We start from the raw sequence: 20651 nt of genomic DNA on the forward strand, positions 1-20651 counted from the left end.
CCAGAAAATGAAAGACTGTATCTCCAGACTGTGCACACATGAGATGTTTGTAGATTAATGCATCAGTAGGTGTCCTTTGGGTCTTCGAGATCATAGAATCATTACAGAGTAGTTAACATTAATCTTATGGCTGATAAAAGAGTCTGAGAAGCCTTCTGCCCTCAAGAAAAGGACTATACCAGTGAATCTTGGCTCAACAGGACAAAAAAAAAAAAAAAAAGAAAAAAAAAAAAAGAAAAAGAACAACAGAGGGAGAAGGGCATTGACAGGGAACCCCTGAAGAGGGTCAAGGAAGCATGTGCAGGAACACACACTTGGCAGAACAACTAATAACCTGAAGCACCTGTTAAACCTGATAAGTTATTCTTTTTCCATCAAATGTTTTCCATAATTGAGGCCAAACTCTTTTCAGTGGTGCCCAGTGACAGGATAAGAGGCACTGGACAGAAATAGAAGAACAGGGAATTCCATATGAATATGAGGAAAATTTTCTGCACTGTGTGGGTGACCGAGCAGCACTGGCACAGGCTGCCTCAGAGGCTGTCAGGATTCCTTGGGGATCTCTACCAGCTGCTTGGCCATGGGCATGGGGCACCCTGCTCTGGGTAGCCCTGCTGGAGAAGGGGTGGGCCAGATGGACACAGAGGGCCCTGACAGCCTGAACAATTCTCTGTGTTTGTGTGTAATGGCATTCTTTAATGTTTTTATCTTGAAATGACATGATACTTTCAAAAGGTGACTGTTTCTTGTGTCACCATAATGAATTGTAATCAGTCAGCAGCTTTAATAAACTCAGGGAGGGAAGGAAAGACCTGAGGTCTCCAATTTGCCCTACAGGTATCAGAAGTACAGTTAAGTCTAGACTCGAAGCACTTCTTTTTCTTCACTGATTTTCATAAAACTACTTCTGAGCCCAATAAACACAGGGTGGATTAAGGCCGTGTGTGCACAGCTGCAAATGAAAGGCATCAAATTTTATCTCAAAAGAATGGCATTCCATTTGGTGATTTTCCTAACTAGCCCATCTGCACTGAAGCATTACAAAAGAGCACTCCCAGAGAAAAAACAAAGGTGATTAAATTTTCTTTCCAATGATTTCTCTCCCCATTAAACAGCTTCTTATTAGAGACAGTTCTGAATGTCTGAACAGAATGGGCAGCTTGTTAAATCCTTTTATGTTGCTGCGACCTTAAAAACTTGTGCCACTTCAGTTGCCTAAATAGACTCAGGACTGGTGACTAGAGGCCTCAGGAGGTAATAGTTTTGCCCCTTTTGCAAGGGGAATCTTTCTGCTTCTTATGACAGATGAGCTGATAAGTAACCAGACAGGGATTGCGAATGACAATTGAAGGTGGGAGCCTGACATATCATATTTCAGAGACTGGATAGAATTTTTACTGACAGAAAGGTAGCTGTTATTCCTCCCTAGGAGTGGATCAAATAAGTTCAGCAAAAAAAAAAAAAAAAAGCTTTCTGTATAGCAGGTGGAAGCCTTCGTGGCCACTTGGAAGGCAGTGTTTTTAAAGACTTCTTTACAGCATGTAACTTGCTGTCTGGCACTTGAGATGAAGGCATCTCACAGGCTATTTCTTTCCATCTCTGGTGTGGCCTGCAGAAACTGCCCACCTGTGGCACATTTGGTGTATTGTATGAAGATACACAGTAATGCTGAAAATGCATGAGCCCGGCTGTGCTGCCTGCTCCACAGCAATTTGCTCTCTTGCAGTCAATATAGAGCTGAGATTCACTTCATTTCCAGAAGAAAATGCAGAGAGGGGAAGAGTCTGAAGAAGAGGGACGTGTAACTACAGAATAGCGTGGATGAGATGTCAGAGTGGATGTACCTGAAAAGGGTTTTTAACCTTCTTCCTCTCTAAGGAAGTGAGTGTGAGGTTAAAGAGGTGTGTGGACATAGTAGGAGTTCACCTGACACTGCAAACTGAAGATGATACTTCTATATGGTAGTACTGTCCACTTATTCCAGCTCTGCATCTGAGTTCTCAGCTCATTATCATTCCAGAAGGGATGAGCTTCTCTGTGGAAAATCATTGGCCAAATGAAGTAATTTAAAGTTGTCATAGGTTATTTGGGATTTGTCAGTCAGAAATACGTACCATTTTAATTATCATTATAGGACTAAAGTAATAAAATTCCCCTGCCATCTCAACTTCTTAGTAAGCCCATAGTTGTAGTTACATAAAGGTGCTTCATACTGGGATAGCTATTTCCATATTGTGAGGAAAATCATCATTCTATGTCTCATCTTTATAATGACAGTTACTTGCACCGTAGAACTCTTACCTTATTTTGGCTTTTGTTTTTAAATGACATTTCTTTTCCCAAGTACGATTAATTACACCAGTAAAATTTGTAGGGCTGGCCTCGACATTGAGAATATGAATTGTTGCTATTCATGCATTTACACAGCTGAAGTAACAACAGGAAGCAATAATATATATGCTTATACGCTGACTTTCAGGTAGAGGATACTGAAATGAAACTCAGGTATGTGTGCTAAATTACACCTGTAAACTGAACAGCAAGCACATTAAGGACTAGAGTGTATTTTCCATGTATGAGATCTCAGAAAAAAAAAAAAAAAAAAGGAAAAAAAAAAGTAACATAAGCAGCTCTCAGAGGGAGAAAAGAGAACTGCAACTTTCCCCTTTGAGCAACAAAATTATGCAGAACTCTAGAAGCAGCTGGAGGCAAAGGCATCACCCACGGCATGCAGCAATCTGAGACTGAAAACAAATGCTAGGTTTAGATGGCTATGGGGAAAGCTACTACAAAGTCTCTAGAAACACCTGGGGACACAACTGAAATAGCTGACATGATGGATCTGCGTGATGATTAACAATACATTACACAAAAAGAAAGAAAGCAAAGTATTTGAGCAAGACATTTTTTCACTTTTCAAATCCATTTGTGGATAGAGCATGTAGTCTTCTTCTAGCTGTCATGTCCAATATATACTGTGTTTTTCCTGGACTGACATGAAATGTGTCAGTTATGGTAAAACCAATGTATACTTTACAAATCTGCCCATCATTTTGAGCATCTGTATCTTTCTTACATGCACAGAAAGCTGTGTTTTATGCAAGGAGCTGACTATCATGTATCTACAATTGACAAGAGGAGGCAAAGCTTCTATGCTCAGCTCTAACACAACTGAAATGAAACATCACACATAGCTATTGAACATTAAAGGAGTGATATATGTGATTTAATTGGGTGTGGGTGTACCTATTACTGTTTCCTTTCCCTTCTTCATTTGACTTTCCTATTCAGTAAATGTTATAGGGAAGCCAAAGCATATTGATGTTTTGGGGTTTTTTGTACCTGCTTGTCATTAATTCACTGCTGCTGTCATTTCTACTGAATATAATAATGCACAGAAGTGTCATGACAAGAAGAACTATTATAGCTTGAGGCTGTCTTACTAATCAAAAATGTGTAGTTTCTTCGCAGCTCAGACAGACATAAAAAATAACAGACTAAATAATTCGCATGGTATAAAAACCTGTTTTGTCCTGTAGTAAGACAAATGCAGTATTTGGTATAAAACATGCTAATCCCACCCACTTTAATGGCAATAAGCTGTACTGATCATAATGTCTGCAGGATTGGCCCTTTGCTTTTTAATTTTAACACCTATCCTACTACTGTCTTCTCTACTACTACTAGCAATTCCAACTCCTGCTATGTAACTAGGTAAGCGTTCAAATGAAAGTAGGATTTCTGACTTTTTCATCTTTTTACGCTGAAAAGTGTTCCCACATTCCCGTTCCAACAAAAACAAAAATGTCTCAGGTTATATTTCACCGGCAGCTTCAAGCTACTTCTGAGCTCTTCCATTCCCTCACCCCACAGGAAAGTTTAAACCTTCTGTAGCAGTTTCTAATGAGGATATGTTTTCTGATCTAAAATGGTGATTCCAGTGAGGGTTGACAATTATTTGAAGGGAGAATGCAATAAAAGGATGTAGCAAGCTCTGCTGTTGCCACCTGCTGTTCATGTTCCCCTTGGAATGGCTGGGACAGGCAGGATTGCACAATCCAAGTGAATGGCAAAGACCAAAACGTAAGAACTGAGTGTGTACAAAGTGATCAGAAGTGGAAAGTAATGAATGAGTGAAGATTCAGCAGGAAACCATAGAAGAGAAAGAACAGTGGTCCAGAGCAGTCACTCTTTTGGGGTTTCTACATCTAGATTACAGCCCACTCCTCACCTCCTCTATGTATGAACATCCTGTTCCCAGCAAGCATGTGCTGTCAGTAACTGCAGCCATCCACTACTAAGTCAAGCCTCCAGTTGTCTGCCTACCTTGACAGCAGCAGGAAACTCTCAGGTAAGCCATTGATGGGCAGGCTTTCTTTGCAGTAATTATTCCATTAATGAGGAGGATCTCCTGTGTTGACAGTGTGCTAGAAAAGGGGTTAAATGCTAGAACTGAAAGCTGACATCGAGAGCAAGAGAAGAAGGCACAATACTCAACAACAGGTAGGGACCAGCAATGGAACATGCAGCAGAGCAATGATTTGTCCACGTATGAGAAGAAACTGCACAGTCATTCCCTCCCTCCACGTGAGAGGAGACAAAGGGACAGATCTGTCAGAACAGGAAGCTCAGTAAAAAGTACACCATTACATTTTCTCTCTCTTTTGTGGGGCACAAAATACATTTTTTATGGAAATTCTGATACTTGGTGGGATCAAAACCCATCTGCACTGTTCATTTCAGTTTCTACCAGCCTTTGAATCAGTGCTGGAGTTACTGGAAATTGACATGGACTTCCTCCTTCCAGTTGGAATCCTTACATGAGTGTAAGTAATGTGGTGTTCTACAATCTGGTAATTCTTTTCTAGGCTAGAATTTTTGCAGATGCTAAACATACATCTTCTGGGCTGCCATACAGCCAGATAACCAATTACTTGTGTTGACTGCATACAAGGCAAATTTCACTGACCTGGTGTTGCTTTCAAAATCATATCAGATAAGCAGGACCTAATGAAGAGAAACTTTTCAGCAGACAAATTAATACTTGACAGTGCGCTTGTTAGGCAGCCACGCTGCTGCCCTGGTCCCCGAGTTACTGTTCAGTATGGGCAACTAAAGCTCAGGTTGTCTGCCTTGCAGTTTGCAGACAGCATGGCTTTTGTGAGTGATGCCTCCAAAACTGAATCACTGAATCACTGAATCACTGAATCACTACTGCTCAAGTTTGGTCCAAGGAAACCTGACAGATCTGTTTGACCACATCATGTATATGCAAATAATAATGCAAAGGACAATGTTGTTTGGGCAGCCTGCTCTGGTGGGCTCCGAGGTCCCTTCCAGCCCAAGCCATTCTGTGATATGATACAATTCTATGAAATGTTGTCTGTTTTCAGCTTATTAAAAAAAAAAAAAAAGCAGCAGCCTGAAAGGAGGTTGTAGTGAGATAGGGGTCAGCCTTTCCTCTCAGGTAACAGCGATAGGATGAGAAGAAAGGGCCCTAAGTTGAACCACGATTGGTTCATGTTGGATATCAAGAATTTATCCTCAGGAGTGGTGATGCACTGGCACAGGCTGCCCAAGGAGGTGGGTGGGTAGTCTAGTCACCATCCCCGGAGGTACTGAAGAACTATGTGGACGTGGCAAAGAGACATGGTTAGTGGGCATGGCAGGGATGGGGTAGTGATTGAATTTGATCATCTGAGAGGTCTTTTCCAACTCTAATGATTCAATGATTCCACGTTTCTAACTATGCTAGAAGCTTTTCTGAGTTATTAACAAGTCTTGCTCAAATTACCCAGAACCATCAGGCAGAGATTAAAATTGTTTTGAGCTTTCAGGTGTCTCATGCATACAATCCCATCAGTTTTTCTTGTGTTTTGATTTACTGCGTAGATAAAGCAGGTGTTGCAGGACCACTGATGAACGCTAGCTGGCATTCCCACTGCCTCTGGTGTGTTTTAAAGAAAAATGGTACAAGAACACTGCTTTAAAGTGATGTATTTGAGATATAAATAGCACCTCAGAGATTAATCACGCTCCTAAATCAGAGGTTTGCTCCAAAAAGCAGGGTGAGATGAGGGATGAGAAGCGCTTTTAAAAGCTGGGAGCAATAAATACGGATGGTAATTTCTAAACCTTTTAAATTCAATTACAAGGGCCGCAGAGGCAACTCGAGGGCCGCCGGGCCGGGCGCATCGCCGGGCACCTCTCCCGCGTCAGGGCGGTGGAGGCGCAGGCTGCCGGCGGCGCGGGGAGCCCCCGTCTCTCAGCGCGGCCGCCATTGGCTGCCGCCGGGGGGGAGGGGGAGCATGGCCGCGGGGCGCCGCGGGGAGGCGCGGAACGGAGCCGGGCTGCCGCGCCCGCGTAGGCCGGCCCTGCGCTGCCCTGCCCGGTCCGGCCCGGCCCCGCCGCGGCGCGGAGCCGGAAGCCGCGCCGATGAGCTGGGTGCGGCGTTGGGCCGCGCACTCGGCTGGGGGTGGCGTGAGCCTCGCGTTGCGGCCAGGTAAGCGGAGGGGCCTCCCGCGGCGGGATGTGCGGACGGGCCGCGGTCGGCGCGGCGGCCGCTCTGGCTTTGGCCGCAGCTCTCTGGCTGCGGTGTGACGAAGGTACAGACATCTCTGCGGAGCTCTAGCGAGGTGGGGGTGGGACCCGCCCGCGAGGCGGGGGCCGGGGCCTGGGAGAGCCCGGGGGGGAGCGGGGCCTTCCGCCGGTGCGCGCCAGGGAAGCGGGCGGAAAGGGCGCGGCGCAGCAGACCCCGCGTGTCCCCCCGCTCGCACCTGCCCCGAGGGGCGCCGAGCCCCAGCGAGGGGCTGCCTCGTTCCGCAGGGCCTCTCCGGCCGCCGAGCTGCAGCGCCGTGCGTGTGTGTGTGTGTGTGTAGGGATCGCGCTCCACTGCGGCGGGAGGGAGGGGAGGAGGAGGGGGAGGAAGGAGGGAAGGAGGAGGGCGCTGCCATGAGCCGGGCCTCCGCGTGCCGCCCGCGCCGCCGTCCTGCCGCCCCCAGGGCTGCCCGCGGCAGGGGAGCGGCCGCGCGGAGCTGAGCGCCGAGCGGGGCTGCTCGTCCTGCCCGGGGGGCGGCGGGTCGTGCCCGCATCTTCGTCTTCTCGCCGAGGCAGGGCGAGAGCTGCGGGGGAGGCTTTGTGCGTGTCGGGCTCGGTTGGTTGGTGGCTTTTTTTTTTTTTTTTTTTTTTTTTTCCGTTCCGTTTCTGCAGGTGCCCGCTGGAAAGTTTGGCGGGCGGGCGGCCCGCGCTGGGATGCGGGGCCCGGGGCCCGGCTCCCCGCCGCCTCCCGCCGCACCGCGGTCGGGGCTGCCGTAGGCGCCCCCTGGGAGCGCGCAGCGCGGGTATTAACCTCCCCCCCCGCTCCCTCCCGCCGCCCCCCCGGCACCTCCTCTCTCCGTCCCTCCCTCCTCCTCCTCCTCCTCCTTTCCCCGTGCGCGGCCATTGCAGTGACCCCGGCCGGCCGAGGATGATCACGAACACGCGGGGCTTCTTGTGGTCGGACCTGGAGACGCGGGCGCTGCTGGAGATCTGGGGCGAGGCGGACGTGCAGTCGGCGCTGGACGGCAACTTTCGGAACAGCCATGTGTACCGGGACGTGGCGTGCCGCCTGGCCGAGCTGGGCTTCGAGCGCACCCCGGAGCAGTGCCGCATCCGCATCAAGGGCCTCAAACGGCAGTACTACCAGGCCCGGGACGGGCTGAAGAAGAACGGGCACGCCCGCAAGATTTGCAAGTACTACGACGAGATGGACCGAATCCTCAGCTGTCGGGGGGGGCCCGACGGAGCACCCGAGCCACCGCCCCCTCTGCCCGACGGTCCGCAGCCCCTCGGAGGGCCGCCCAGCCCGGGCGCGCTGCACAACGGCCGCGAGAACGACCCCGAGGCGGACGAGGACGCCGGGCTCGAGTCCCCCCGCGACAACTTCGCCGAGGACTCCGGGGAGTGCTCCTCGTACGCCGAGCGCCCCATCAAGGTGGAGTGCCCCCCCTTCGCCATCCCGGTGCCTCCCGGAGACGGTGAGTAGCGAGCGGCCCCCCCCTCAGCCCTATCGGTGCGGCCCCGGCCCTGCACCTTGCACGTCCTCGGCAGCCTCGGCCCCGCGGGAGGGGAGGGGAGGGGAGGGGAGGGGAAGGAGGCAGTGCCGGGAGGTTCTATTGGTGTTCAGCGGCGGGGAACCGAGGGAACGCTGGCGCAGAGCTGAGGACGCTGCTGGTAGCGCTGTGCGTGGCCGCGGCTGTCCTTCTCACCCAAGGGTTTTCCCCGTTCCCTTTGGGTTACGGTGATGATGGAGATCGCACTGAAAAATCTGCTTATTGTTGCAGATGGGGCAGAAGGCAAGGGGGGAGCTTTTATGTAAGGAATTGCTTGAGTTCTTCTATCAGTGCTGCTCCAACTTCAGCAGGCGCGCAGCCATCAGCCTTTAAGCAGTGCCTGCCTCTTCCTCCTTGTCCTTTCCCCGCAGATCCTTGTTCAGGGAGGGGGAGTTGGAGGCGGGGGGAGCGCTGTTTGTTTGTTTTAAATCTAGATTAACGCTGGGCTTTAATACAAACATGAACCTGTCTTCGGTAGTTGACATCACTGAGGCATCAGCCAATTGGTTGACGTTTAACCAACCTTCTTTTTACACATAAACCCCATCAAAGAGTTGTTTACACTCATGTGCTTTTGAAATGCAAATCCAGAATGCCAACAGACTGAAACTCAATTTAGATTAATGTAATTACCTGCAATACACAAATGAGCCTATACTATTTAATAGCCTTCACTTAAACCTTTTTAGAAGATCAAAAAGGCTGCTATTGTTGAAGTTCAGTACTACAACAATTAAAAGATGTCTGCATGATTTTTGTGCTGCCTTTGTAACTTTATAGAAGGCCGTGGGTATTTTTGCTCAGGTACTCTGAAATAAAAACGTCTGAAATAATGGCAGTTTGCATTGAAAGAGTAATAACATTGTAGCAAATTAGGTCCACGTTTCATAAGGAGATTTTTTTGCTTCTTTCTTCTTAGTCCTTCAGAAAAATAATTCTCTCTCCTCTTGTTTTAGGCTTTAAAGAAATGAGCGCTCCGACGGTTACCCCGCCTCTCAGTCAGCCCAAAAGATCAAAAAAGCGCCATGCAAATTTAACGTTGGATAAAATGATGGAGAAATTCCTGCAGCAGAGCGTGGATACAGAAGAAAAATTTTATAGATACGAAGAGCAGAGGCTCAAAATTGAGGACAAACGTCGTGAAGCTGAGCACGCTCGAGAGCTCCAGATGCTGCAGATGTTGGGACAGATGTTGTCAGGAATTTCTTCGACGGTATCACAAAGGGCACAGTCTATACCAACGAGTCCACCTCAGAGAGCAAACCATCGTTCTTATGGGGATAACTTTAATTATAATGCTATGACAGCAGCACTTTCTCCGCCGATAGGTACTTCCTTCTATAGCATAAATAAAAGCGAGTCTTTTTTAAAGTTCTGTGTGAAAGCCCTGTTAGTAAGTAGCTTTTGCAAATAAAAGGTAGTTGGAATTATTTAATATTGTGGTGAAGGTGTCTGTCTGATGTCAAATGCAATTAAAACGTCGTTTGTATCACTGTACTGATTATTTAATATAGATATGTTAGTTATTACAACAGATTTCCTCGACTGAATTAACGCTTTTCAAACTCCGTAAATGTTGGGCTCTTCTTTCTACGTTCACATCTTTGTGAAATGAAGTTAAGGAAGTTTTATATATAAAAGGCAAGTGGGAAGGGGAAGTGTGTTGTCGCAGAAGTTCTGCTGTTGCTGATACTAACAGGCCTGACTCAGTGTGTGAAGTTAAGGATGTGCGTACGTTTTGTCCACGTTGGGAATGGAGTGGCATTTTGTCTGCGCTCCAAAAAAGTCAAATGTTAAAATCCAGCTTCTTGAAAACTAATTCCATTAAATAAAAATTACCGGTCTCCTCAGTAAGTATCACGTTACTGCAGCAGATGTGGCATGATATGGAAATGTTGGCGTTGCCTTTTATTCTCTATCAGTTCACTTATAAATTCTTTGGGGGTCTGAAATTGATTTTATAGAGAAAGACAAAGCAAACGCTCTTGAATGAATTGCACAGACCTTTTCTTCTGTAACACGCGTGGGCCAGGAGTTGACAATCAGATCCTAGCGTTTATTACCAGACTTCCTAGAGCCGTGGCTCTGTGTCATTTATGTAGTCTCCTTATGTGGAGGTATGCTGTGTGGGCAGGAGGAAGGCTGATATTTGGCTGATGCTGAAACCAGAGTGAGCCTTGGGCTCGGTGGTTGTAGCTTGCTGTGTGAAAACAGGTCTCTTTGGGTTTAATTCTGAACTTCACACCGCTTGACGGAGACATTGTGGTTCAAAAAGAAAAAAGTACAACACCCAAACTCACAGCATTGAATAATAACCTCATGCTTTGGATCCTAAAAGGTGCACACTGATTCCTGAGAGGATCTTGGAACCTTTACCGTTCTGTGTTAAATATGCTGTGTGTCCTTGTAGGTGGGTTGGGAACTGAATGTTCAGGCCTCCTAGGGGCTTAGGGTAGGTGTTTTCTGATTAGATGGTTGGTTTGCAGAATTTCTCAATGTCTGAAGGCTTTTCTAGATAAATTACAGCAAGTGTATGGATTCTGTGTGTAAATGTTTCCTGTGGAAGGAAACCTGAAGTGCTTTAGAAAATCTCTGAGGGAATCATTGGACGTTCTACACTGGTGTGTATATGCAGGGGTTTACCATTGTTTTTAAGAAATGCTTCTTGCCAGAAGTTGGAGGAGTTTTATTATCTGTAAAGGCTTGAAACTACAATTTAGTGTCTTTTACTGGATTTCCTTATGTGAGCATACAGCTATATTGCACTGTGCATTGCTTATATGCATTGCATATATCCCACTCTATTAAGAGAAACTCTGAATCTTTTTGAACGTTGAGGGTGTAACAAAGTGTTTGCAGTGGAGTGCTAAAAATGAAGCACTTCAGGCAGTACATCCTTTAAGGAATTAGGGTTTCAGTTGTTCATAGCTAAGTGTGCCCCAGTGTGTAAGTGGGACTCTATTGAAAATTCCTTTCTGGCAATTTTGTTTTCTTTCTGTTTGTTACATTGCTCGCGTTTACACGAACCAGCAGGAAACAAACAGAGGACTTTGTGAAGTCCTCCTGAGGTGGAAGATAGGTACGTTTCTCGTGCGGTTGAAAGCCAGTTAATGTATGAAGCGTGATTCAAAGAAAATAATCTGCCCTATTTCCAGAGGAGATGAGTGTTTTGTTTTACTCCGGGTTGCTGCAATGCTATTTTGGCCGTGGTCCAAAACAGGGTGGATTTAATTTTTTTTTTTTTTTTTTTATCTCAATAGGAGAGGAATGCCTGTATTATAGAAGGATTTTAGAAGCAAAAGATCAGCCAGGAGTATTTATCGTTGTGGAACACTAAAGCATTCTATTACTGAAGATTAGCTTGTCTGGTTTAGGTTTAGATTCTCCAGAGAATGGAGGAAAAGATGCTTTCTGCTGATAGTGCGCAGATGCAGTTTTTCTTGCTCAGTACATTGTTCTTTCATTTTCTGGTACAGTTTTTTTCTTCTCCAGTTTTTGGGGCTGGGCTTACAAAATGTTACACAGCTGGAAGCTGTGGACTATAGTGCAAGTTATTATTACTTAATTCTCTGTTAATATTTAGCAGTTCCTTGAAAGCTTCTTAGAGGTTTGGTGAGAAAAGAAACCTGACTAAAGTGTAGGAGCAGCTTTCCAATCATATGAACTGCAATTCTGAGCAGACTTCGTGCAGATATGGGGAGTTGTGTCAAAATACAAGAATTTTATTTTTTCAGTTTATGGCTAATGTATTGTCCATTGAAGTACTGATCTTTGAATTTGCCGTGCCTTGGGTTGACTGTTTAATACTCTTTAGTTATGTAGTAGAATTGTTGAAATATGTTTTTCTTCTGTATTTTTGCAGTCTACTGAAACAGCAATTTGAATGCACAGCCTTCTGAGTGTGTGGTTGGTTTAGTATGTAGTTTCACATGTAACTTTGCATCAGAGATCAATAGCTGCATTCTAGCTAAAAATTGTGGGTTTTGTAATGCTTGCAGCTAGTGCAATTGAATTAGAGTTTTGCAGAATGGCTTCTGTTATGCTCCGTATCCACCTGCCAAAATAAAGCAGTGAGATAGGCCCCAAATCTGCGAAGAGGTGGAAGTCTGTGAGGGGAAATGGAAATAAACTAGGGTATCTATATGGGATGCGGGTTTGGTTGTTGAGTACTCGTCTCATGTCCAGGTGTGTTAAGTGCTCACCAAGTGTACCTGTTTCAGTTGAGCTGAATTGTGGAAATGATCTGAGACTGAACTAAGAAGGTAGCCTTGTGAACGTTCTGTAGCTTACTGGGGGGGTTGTTTCTTTCTGTTCTTGAGCCCTAAGACTGTGAGCGGTGGGAATACTCACTGCATCAGACTTGAAATGCATGTAAAAAAAATGATCACCTTCCCTAGTTTCTCGGTGTTTTAAAGGCCTTTAGGTGGTGAATCTTTGGGTTTTTACAAGGATGTCAGTTTGTGAATCTTTGAGTGACTTTGTTACTGTTTGAGTACTTAAATGCTGATGCTTAAGAAAGAGCATGTTTTAAAGTAATACTTCTTTTTTCAGTTATAGAGAGATCTTTTTCACTGCATCGAAATCACACTCTAAAGGATATGGAGAATATTTTTCAACTGGTGCGCAACGTTATTCCTCCTCTAACTGGGAAGAGGCATAAAGGTCAAGATGGACGTATAGGCATTGTTGGAGGATGTAGAGAGTAAGTTAATCAGAAATTGGAGTGTTGTTTCCAAGAGCTTGAAGATGTCATTACAACTTGTGGAAGCCATTTAAGCTTGCCTTGTATTTAAAACACGAGTATACTTTACTAGTCCATCATCATGATCTTTCTTGTGAATGGTCATGTTGTCCAGAGGTTATGACACAAACTTTCAGTTGTGAACGTGGCTGAAACTTAGAGTGCAGTTTGTGCCTGTTTCTACCTTCTCAGTCATTTTTGACTATGGTAACATGGCATTCAATATTAATGTCTTTGCCCATTGCATGACGAGGTTATAGAAGTAAATGGACTAGAATAAGACAGTTGGTCTTCGTTGTATTTTGGTATCTTGGGAACTAGATCTCTCAAGTCAGGAATAGAAGGTTGCTGAGATCATCTTACTATGTGCTTATTATTTTGATGAATTATGTTGTTTACTAGATTTTATTAATATCCTGATTTATGTTCTCGAGCAATAGAAATAGCATGCTTCGGGAAAAAATATAAATTGGTTATATTGATCTAGAAATAAAACCTCTGTTCTGTTTCTTGGCCACTTTCAGTAATGTGTACAATACTTTGAACAAGCTACTATGCCTTCCTGTTGTTAATTTTCCCCTTTCAAAATAGAGGTGGCATCTTTCTTCTGTGAAAGAGATCTGCCCTTGAAGATCTGCCATTATATAAAGAGCAGAAGGTGCTGCATTGGCTAGACTGGAATTCATTTTCCTTTTGGTCTGCTAGGCTTGGGTTCTTACCTCTTGGCCAAAGCAGACACCTCTTAGAGTGAGTCTGCCTGTACTTTGCTCTTCAGTCTTCATAAAGAGAATTCAGGTCAACTGGAATCAGGTTTAGGCAATTTGGTTAAGCATCTGAAACCAGATGGGAGTGATCTAGGTCATGGATCTCAGGCTTGGCTTGCAAACAATGCTTGATTATTGTTCTCTTTTATTTGTCTGTTTTCAAACTTTTTAAGTGGATTGTCTGAAAAGAATTTGCTTTTTTACATCATGGTCTTTATCAATATTTCTGTGAAGAGATCAGGTGACTGAAGTAGCTTCTTTGAAATTAAAGCAAAGTTTGAGATTGGCTTCGGCATAGCAGGATTTTTATCTGTCTTTGAAAGCAAACATAAGAGAAAGCTTTTTAATTTGCCCTCACATTTGAGTCTTCTTTAAAGCAGACTGATTTCCAGTTTGTCTAACATCATGAATGTGTTTCCTAATCTAAATTGTTTTTCATTTCATTCTAGATACACAGGAGCACCATATTTTGCTGCCATTACAGCTCTCAAAGTGGTATGTGTTCTTCTTCTATATCAATACAAAATGAACTTCTCATCATTTATGTTGGCTAAGTGCCATTTTGTAAAAGCATTTGGTCTGTGCTGTGCTTGAAATTGGAGTTCTAAAAGGTCTTCTATTTAACAAAGAAAATCCTCTGTTTTGGATTTGTAGAAGTACTTGGTATGGATGTGTCATTTGCTGTTTCCTGTAAATATTTTCTCTGTGTAACGTATAGGTAGAGATACACCAGAAAATGGAAGGTTTTAGAGAGAAAACTGTTTTGTCAGAAGCTTGGATAGCAAATCTGAAAACTTGCTGAAGTAGTTTCTCAAATAACTTTAGGTTAGTGTTTACAGCTGCATTTTCAGTGTTGCAGTCAGAATTCTTGGTAAGCATTGAATGAAGTAACCTTCTTTTGAAATCATAGAATCACAGAATGGCCTGGGTTGAAAAGAACCTCAGAGATCATCTAGTTTCAACTCCCCTGCTACGTGCAGGGTCACCAACCACCAGACCAGGCTGCCCAGAGCCACATCCAGCCTGGCCTTGAATGCCTCCAGGGATGGGGCAATGTGCAGCTTTAGGCTTGTAAAATTCTTTGGTGCTGAAAATGTAAACATTGTTGGTTGAATTCAACATATCAACTTAATTTACATTGTAAATTAATAATCTTTAGCAGAAGTATTTTCCAGGCTTTTTTCCTAGAAGTGTCAACTTCCTTATTTTAGTGACAAATTAAACGACTAAAGATAAACTTGCTGCACACTACATGAATACTGTGGTGATTATTCAAATGTACCCAAAACACGCTTACATAATATGTGTATTTTTCAGAGCTCTGTGATCAGTACTTTCCATTCACTGTGCTCCTTTTGTAGGTTTGTTTGAATAAGTACCAATTCAGTACTTACTTAGTATTTCTTCCTACCACAATCTAAATCCCCCCCCCCCCCAGACTTGCAGTCTCTCAAAAATTTTAACTGAAATTATATCATTTATTAATCTTCTATAAAATATTAGAATCTACTCAGCCTTTATTCTATGTGCAGATGCAGAAGTACATAATGGGAGTCCTCTCTTTGAGTAACTTGGTCTCAGCTCATTGCAGCTTCACATAAGGAATCATAGGATCATATTTATGAATTGCTTAGTAGCTTTTAATGTTAAATGTACAAGAAGTAGAGCAGAGGAGACGCTATATTAACCTTGGGAAATTTCAACATGGAAGACATAGCAGATTAGGTTTCCTACACATTACATATTTTTAAAGTGTATTTCTGACTTTTCTGAGTTGTTAATGGAAGCTTGAGACTAAGCCCCTTGGCTTCATTTAGCTGAAGGGAAGTTGTTGAAATTGTGCCAGACTTTATCTGGTATGGATTAGGCCCATTGAGTGAAAATGGTAGGACTGGAATAGTACTCAGAGATTGTCATAGCTGTGTTTTGCAAGTATAGTTCCTTATTATTTTCCTTTCTTAGTGTAGCTTGTCTCTTGTTCAACTCTGTTCTCTTGCCTTTTTTTCTGGTTGTGTGTGTGATGTTTTAATCTTTACTAATCTGCAAATGAGAACCATTGTTTGGGTGAGCAAAGATTCATAATCAGTCATCCTACTGGTGAGAAACAGAAGAAAATATTTTGGAGTTTAGATGCAAATATAAGTTTTCTCTAAAATGTTGCATGTTATGCTAAGTCAAAGTAGAAAAAATGAGAAAAGTTCCCTTTACTGAGAAATAGAAAAAGAGGCGAATTATTTGCTGACTAAGCGTTGGAATTCTGAAGTTGTTGCTGTGTAATTGATAATTATTTTTGCAATTTTTCTTTTTAGGGTGCAGATTTATCCCATGTGTTTTGTACCAAAGATGCAGCAACAGTAATCAAATCATATAGTCCCGAGCTGATTGTTCATCCAGTTCTGTAAGTGACTTCTGTTTTGTTTAAATGAGTCAGGAGTAGTGGTTTGAACGTTTCAGTCTGACACTTGATTAGTTTACATTAGTTTACACTTACTCACTTCTCTTCTTAAGTGTCTTGTATTATTAGATACACAGCTGCTGCTGGGAGTAGAGGGAAAAGATTTATTAACAAGAAGGTGAAAAGTTTAATAACCAACTGTCTTAATAGGGAAGATCCATTTGTGCTCCCCTGACTTTGAGTTCTGAAATGTGTCTGGGATGGATGAACTTGAAGTGGATGAATTGTTTCAGTGAGGTGTTACAGTGGTTACAGTAACGTGGTGTTTTGTCCAATACCGTAGGATAACTAAAAAGACAGAAAATCTCCATGGGAGTCTTAGCTTTTCACTTTGCTTGTCTTGGTGAGTGCCACTTGGAGTACAACATGCGGCTGCCTTCTATGGGAAGGGTTGATTTTGCCTTCAGGGGAGCAATTTTAGGGTTCTTGATATCTGTGGTAATAGAAAAATTTTATATGAAGAAGAGAAGCGGCGTAATCAAAAACAGGTGTGACCATGAACAGTAGAAATGTCTGAACAGCAAAATTTCTGTTCATGGGGAACTGAATTGTGCCTACTGAATGGAGATTTTTTACTATGTAGGTTCTCTGTGTTGTCTGTGGAATTCAGATTCCAGTGTAGACTTTAATCCTTCTATTTGCAAAGAGAACTTCTGAGTTAAGCTTCATCTACAGGAATTCATAGAAAAGCTGTACAAACTATGATGAATCTTGCAATTTTCATATCCATATTGTATTAAGACTGAAAATCAATGATAATGTGTTTTACTTTTATTGCAACTCAGATTAATTTCACCCTGGCAGCTGGTTAATTGTGTGAATCTGTGGCTCTGTAAACTTTGCTTATACGATATTAAAAATGGAAAAAAAAAAAACCCAAATATCAGAATGTTCAGAATTTATTTGTTAAAACATCTCTTTTTTTTAATCTCTTTTGAAAGCAGTCTTCTTCAGCGAGAAAGGAAGAGATCTTGACTAACTGTGCTGAACCCAGGCATTAGTCAAATTTACAGTACAGCTTGTTTTCCTGTAAAATACTTTGTCTCTGGTGTCACGTTTTTATATGATCTTTTCAATGTAGAGAAGCAGTTTGAGTCCTGCTAGCATTGCTGGCCGCTCTTGATTCAGAGCCTAATCAAGTCTTTGTACTTTGTCCCGAGCCACGCTTCATGCAGTGAGAAACTCTGGGTAAAAACCACTGAGCTATGACATTGTTTTCTTTTGTGTCCTTCCCTAAAACTTTGCTTTGTTATAATTTCTCCGTGACCCTCCAGAGTAGCTAGGTAGCTGTTGTACCACTCTCTTCTTATGCTAATCGTAATGATGGCCCCGTGTACTTCTCAATTCACTGTTTGAACAGCTTGGCATTTTGCCAGGGTTCAACTGCCATTTTGTACAGCCAGAAGTCTGACATTTTATCATCTCCTCGGCAACTCGGCTGCTGCTACCTTTCTGTACAGCCATCACCTCAAGGGGGATCAACTTCAGGAAGGAACATCTTTTTCTTGCTGCCCCCTGAATGTAGAGGCTCTTCTGGCTCATTAGAGCTGCTGCAGCTGATCTTTGGTGGCAGGACTAGCAGAGGTGTGTGAGAGCTAGATGTTGTGCTAGTCTGTTTCAGGTCCTTGGCAAATGCCTGTCACTTCAAGGATGTCAAGAACATTATGTGTTAAGGATTGAGTAGGATTGTAGAAGGAGAGTTATGAAAATAACCATCCCTCCTGCAGAATTGCCAGGGTAATTCCCTGTGGCCACGGCTGTGGATCATCCCAGATTCATTTAAAGTGTAACGTCTTGTGCTAGAGACACCCTATGATGCAAGTTTGTCTTGCAATTTATCTTGTGACTTCATTCAGTGTTCCTGTGTGTGAAGGTGAAAGAGCCAGAACTGCACTTTGCAGCCTGGGATTTGGGAAGATAAAGCTTTAACACCTGGCTCTGTGTGTCCTCACTGCCTGAGTTGATTAATGTTCGCTGTGTTTCTAGGAGCAGTGAATTGTCAATATTATCTACAGTGATATTTCCTTCTTATTCAGGGATTCTATCAAAGGCATCAGTAACAATTTAACCAGCTATCCAGTTCAGTTTTTTTGCTGTCTGACTTTTTGCTTACATGTGGAGAACTAAAAATTAGAAAGGTGTGAAGGTCCTTTGGAGAATGGACTGTACTGTGTTTTAGTCATACCTACCTTGTTCTTCCTACTACCACCCATGTTTTGTGCTACATTATTCTGTTTGTTTTGTTTTTGTTTTAATCACACGCTTACTATGAACTTTATGCAAAGACAAGATAATACTGAAATGTGAAAGCCAAGGTTTATTGCAGGCGTGTCGATTCTTTGGCTTAGTTCATGTTGAGGAGACTTCTTCAATACTTGTCTTGAGTTAGCTTTCCCTCTCTTGTTAGGCCAGTGATCACAGAGTTGAATGAGCTATATGAACCCAGTTGGCTGTATTTGAAAAGATGAAATAAATCTGTTCTGTTAGATTGCCTCTTAGGAAAACTTTTTCGTAATTGTACAGAGTTTTTCTTTGGCCCTTTCTCATTCAAAATGTGGAAAGGAGATTCAAAAACATTGTTTGTTTGTGGAAGGAGGCTCATAGCTTTCAGTTTTGTTAGTTAAGAATAGCTATTAAACACAGTGGGGCTAAACTCAATTTTGAGTAGTCTGCTGGAAGAAGCAAAAGGGTTTTTGTCACTGAAGCAAGTCAGAGAGAGAGCACAGGTTGCTCTGATTACCAGAAAGACTCCTCCTGAATGTCTTGGTTGCTGGATCCTTACATACCTGCAGTGATAAAAGCATGCATAAACTGTGTGATGTTTATCTGAAACCACATTTAGACAGCAGCCTGGCTAGGAATCACATGAGAAAGTTGTGTTTGTTTGTTTGTTTGTTTGTTTTTTCTTTCCAAAGGACTTAGGGTGAGATAAAGGTCAGTTTGCATGTATGCTGACTCAGAGGAGTATACTTAAGCTGCTTCTAATCATGTCATGCAGCACCGTGGACAAAACTTGTTTACAGACCTGTGTTTTCTGTCCAGTGTTCCTGGGAAGAAAAGCTGCTGCTTCTTTCCTTTATAGAATAGAAGAAAGGAGATGAGTTCACCTCATACTCTGTCTCTTTCTTCCCTATTGTTGCAAGGATTCTCATCCTAGGTGAAAACTTACAGATAGAGGTGAAGTTAAAGATTTGTGGTGTCACTGTGGTGACACTATTCTTGCTGCTTCTTCATACATAAAAAAGAGAAGCATACTTGTGTAGACAGATTATATTCCAGTTAGGTCCTGGAATACAATCATCCTTCTGAATGCTTGCCATGCTGCTGTGATTTGACATGTGCATTAGATTTCTTCGGTATTCAGTCTTCCTTGAGTTTGAGTGAAGAAAGGTATGCCTGGCATTTTCTTTATTTATTATTGGAAGCTTTTAGGGTCTTATTCATTTTTCTATCTGACAGTTACCAAAACATGTTTTGACTGAGACTTGTTCTCTTGTGTGTCCACAGCTGATTTGAAGTACTCTAGCCTTCTAGGTATTGGTTCAACTATAATCTATAACGTAGCATTCAAATGTAAACTAAAGAGTGATATCAAAGTGATAGAAACCTGGCACTTTATCAGCCAACATTTTAAAAAAAAAAAAAAAAAAAAAAAAAAAGGAAAGGAAAAAAAAGTGTGTATTTGTTTTTCTAAGGGCAATGTTGTTTCGTTTTGAGGAAGGTTGCCTTGTCAACTCAGCTGCATGCTGTGACTTATAAAATCACAGATTTGGTTGGATGGCAGTCATTCCATTTGGGAGAGATTTTGACAGATTCTACTTACAAAGGCAGTTAAAGGAAATATTAATATGTCAGGGCTGCTTCTGTGAACTCTAAAATGTGAAAACAGCTGAGTCAAGACATTTGGTTGTTATTTACTTTTGGGGGGGACTGCTGTAACACACACTGGTATGTGATCTAGACCAGAACGTACTATAACTGCTTTGAAGATTAGGATACATCTAAAAGAAGATTGTAAAATAACTGTGGTATCTTTACAAGGCTGGAGGGTTGCCCTTGAGTGCCGTTGCCATGTCTGCATGAGAAATCTCCAGAAGCAGATTTAAGTGATAGCTTCTTCTCCTCTGGGGCTCTTTCTCACAGGATCTGAGATGCTCTGATCTGAATAAGAGAAGCGACCCCGTTTGTGTAGTGAGTTGAGGTTCCTAAAAAAGGAGGCTGTGGTTGGGTCTGTTGCCTATAGTGCACTGACAGTATACCTGGTGAAGTGGAAGATCTCATGCCTGTATGAGAGTCTTTGGTGACTGAGTAGCAGCTGTGGAATACGTTTGGGGTTTTATCAGTAAGAATGGTATGATATGGTAACTAATGCATTTTTTGCAAATACGTACATTGATAGGTCATTCACACTCTCTCTACCTTGAAGGTGGAACATGGAGCAAGGCTGTGGTATATGCAGATTGAGAGCAGTCTTTTGCCATGAGTGTGGGAGGCCCTGCTCCTTCTGGCTGCTGGATTGCTGTTCTTGCTGCTATGTTGTTGATGTTCTAATGAAACCTGTCATATATACATTTTGGTGTCTAAGTTAGTTTATCCGATGA

At 43.1% G+C, this 20651-nt stretch overlaps 1 protein-coding gene across 3 annotated transcripts in view; it reads left to right on the forward strand.

Annotated features, from left to right (window-relative positions):
* The first annotated feature begins 6424 nt into the window (after positions 1 to 6424).
* Positions 6425 to 20651, forward strand: part of NAXD (NAD(P)HX dehydratase) — a 50583-nt gene continuing 36356 nt past the window's right edge. Inside the window, exons 1-5 of one of the 3 annotated variants that reach the window (XM_042809568.1) lie at positions 7375 to 8015; positions 9047 to 9418; positions 12642 to 12792; positions 14045 to 14090; positions 15905 to 15993. In XM_042809568.1, coding sequence (XP_042665502.1) covers positions 7466 to 8015; positions 9047 to 9418; positions 12642 to 12792; positions 14045 to 14090; positions 15905 to 15993 — 1208 coding nt within the window. In that variant the 5' untranslated portion in view covers positions 7375 to 7465. The other 2 variants (XM_042809570.1, XM_042809569.1) reach the window with 2 other exon arrangements.

The sequence above is a fragment of the Centrocercus urophasianus genome, unplaced genomic scaffold, assembly GCF_019232065.1.
Source record: "Centrocercus urophasianus isolate 14NV4802_14NV808 unplaced genomic scaffold, USGS_Curo_1.0 seq_12, whole genome shotgun sequence".
Taxonomy (NCBI): Eukaryota; Metazoa; Chordata; class Aves; order Galliformes; family Phasianidae; genus Centrocercus; species Centrocercus urophasianus.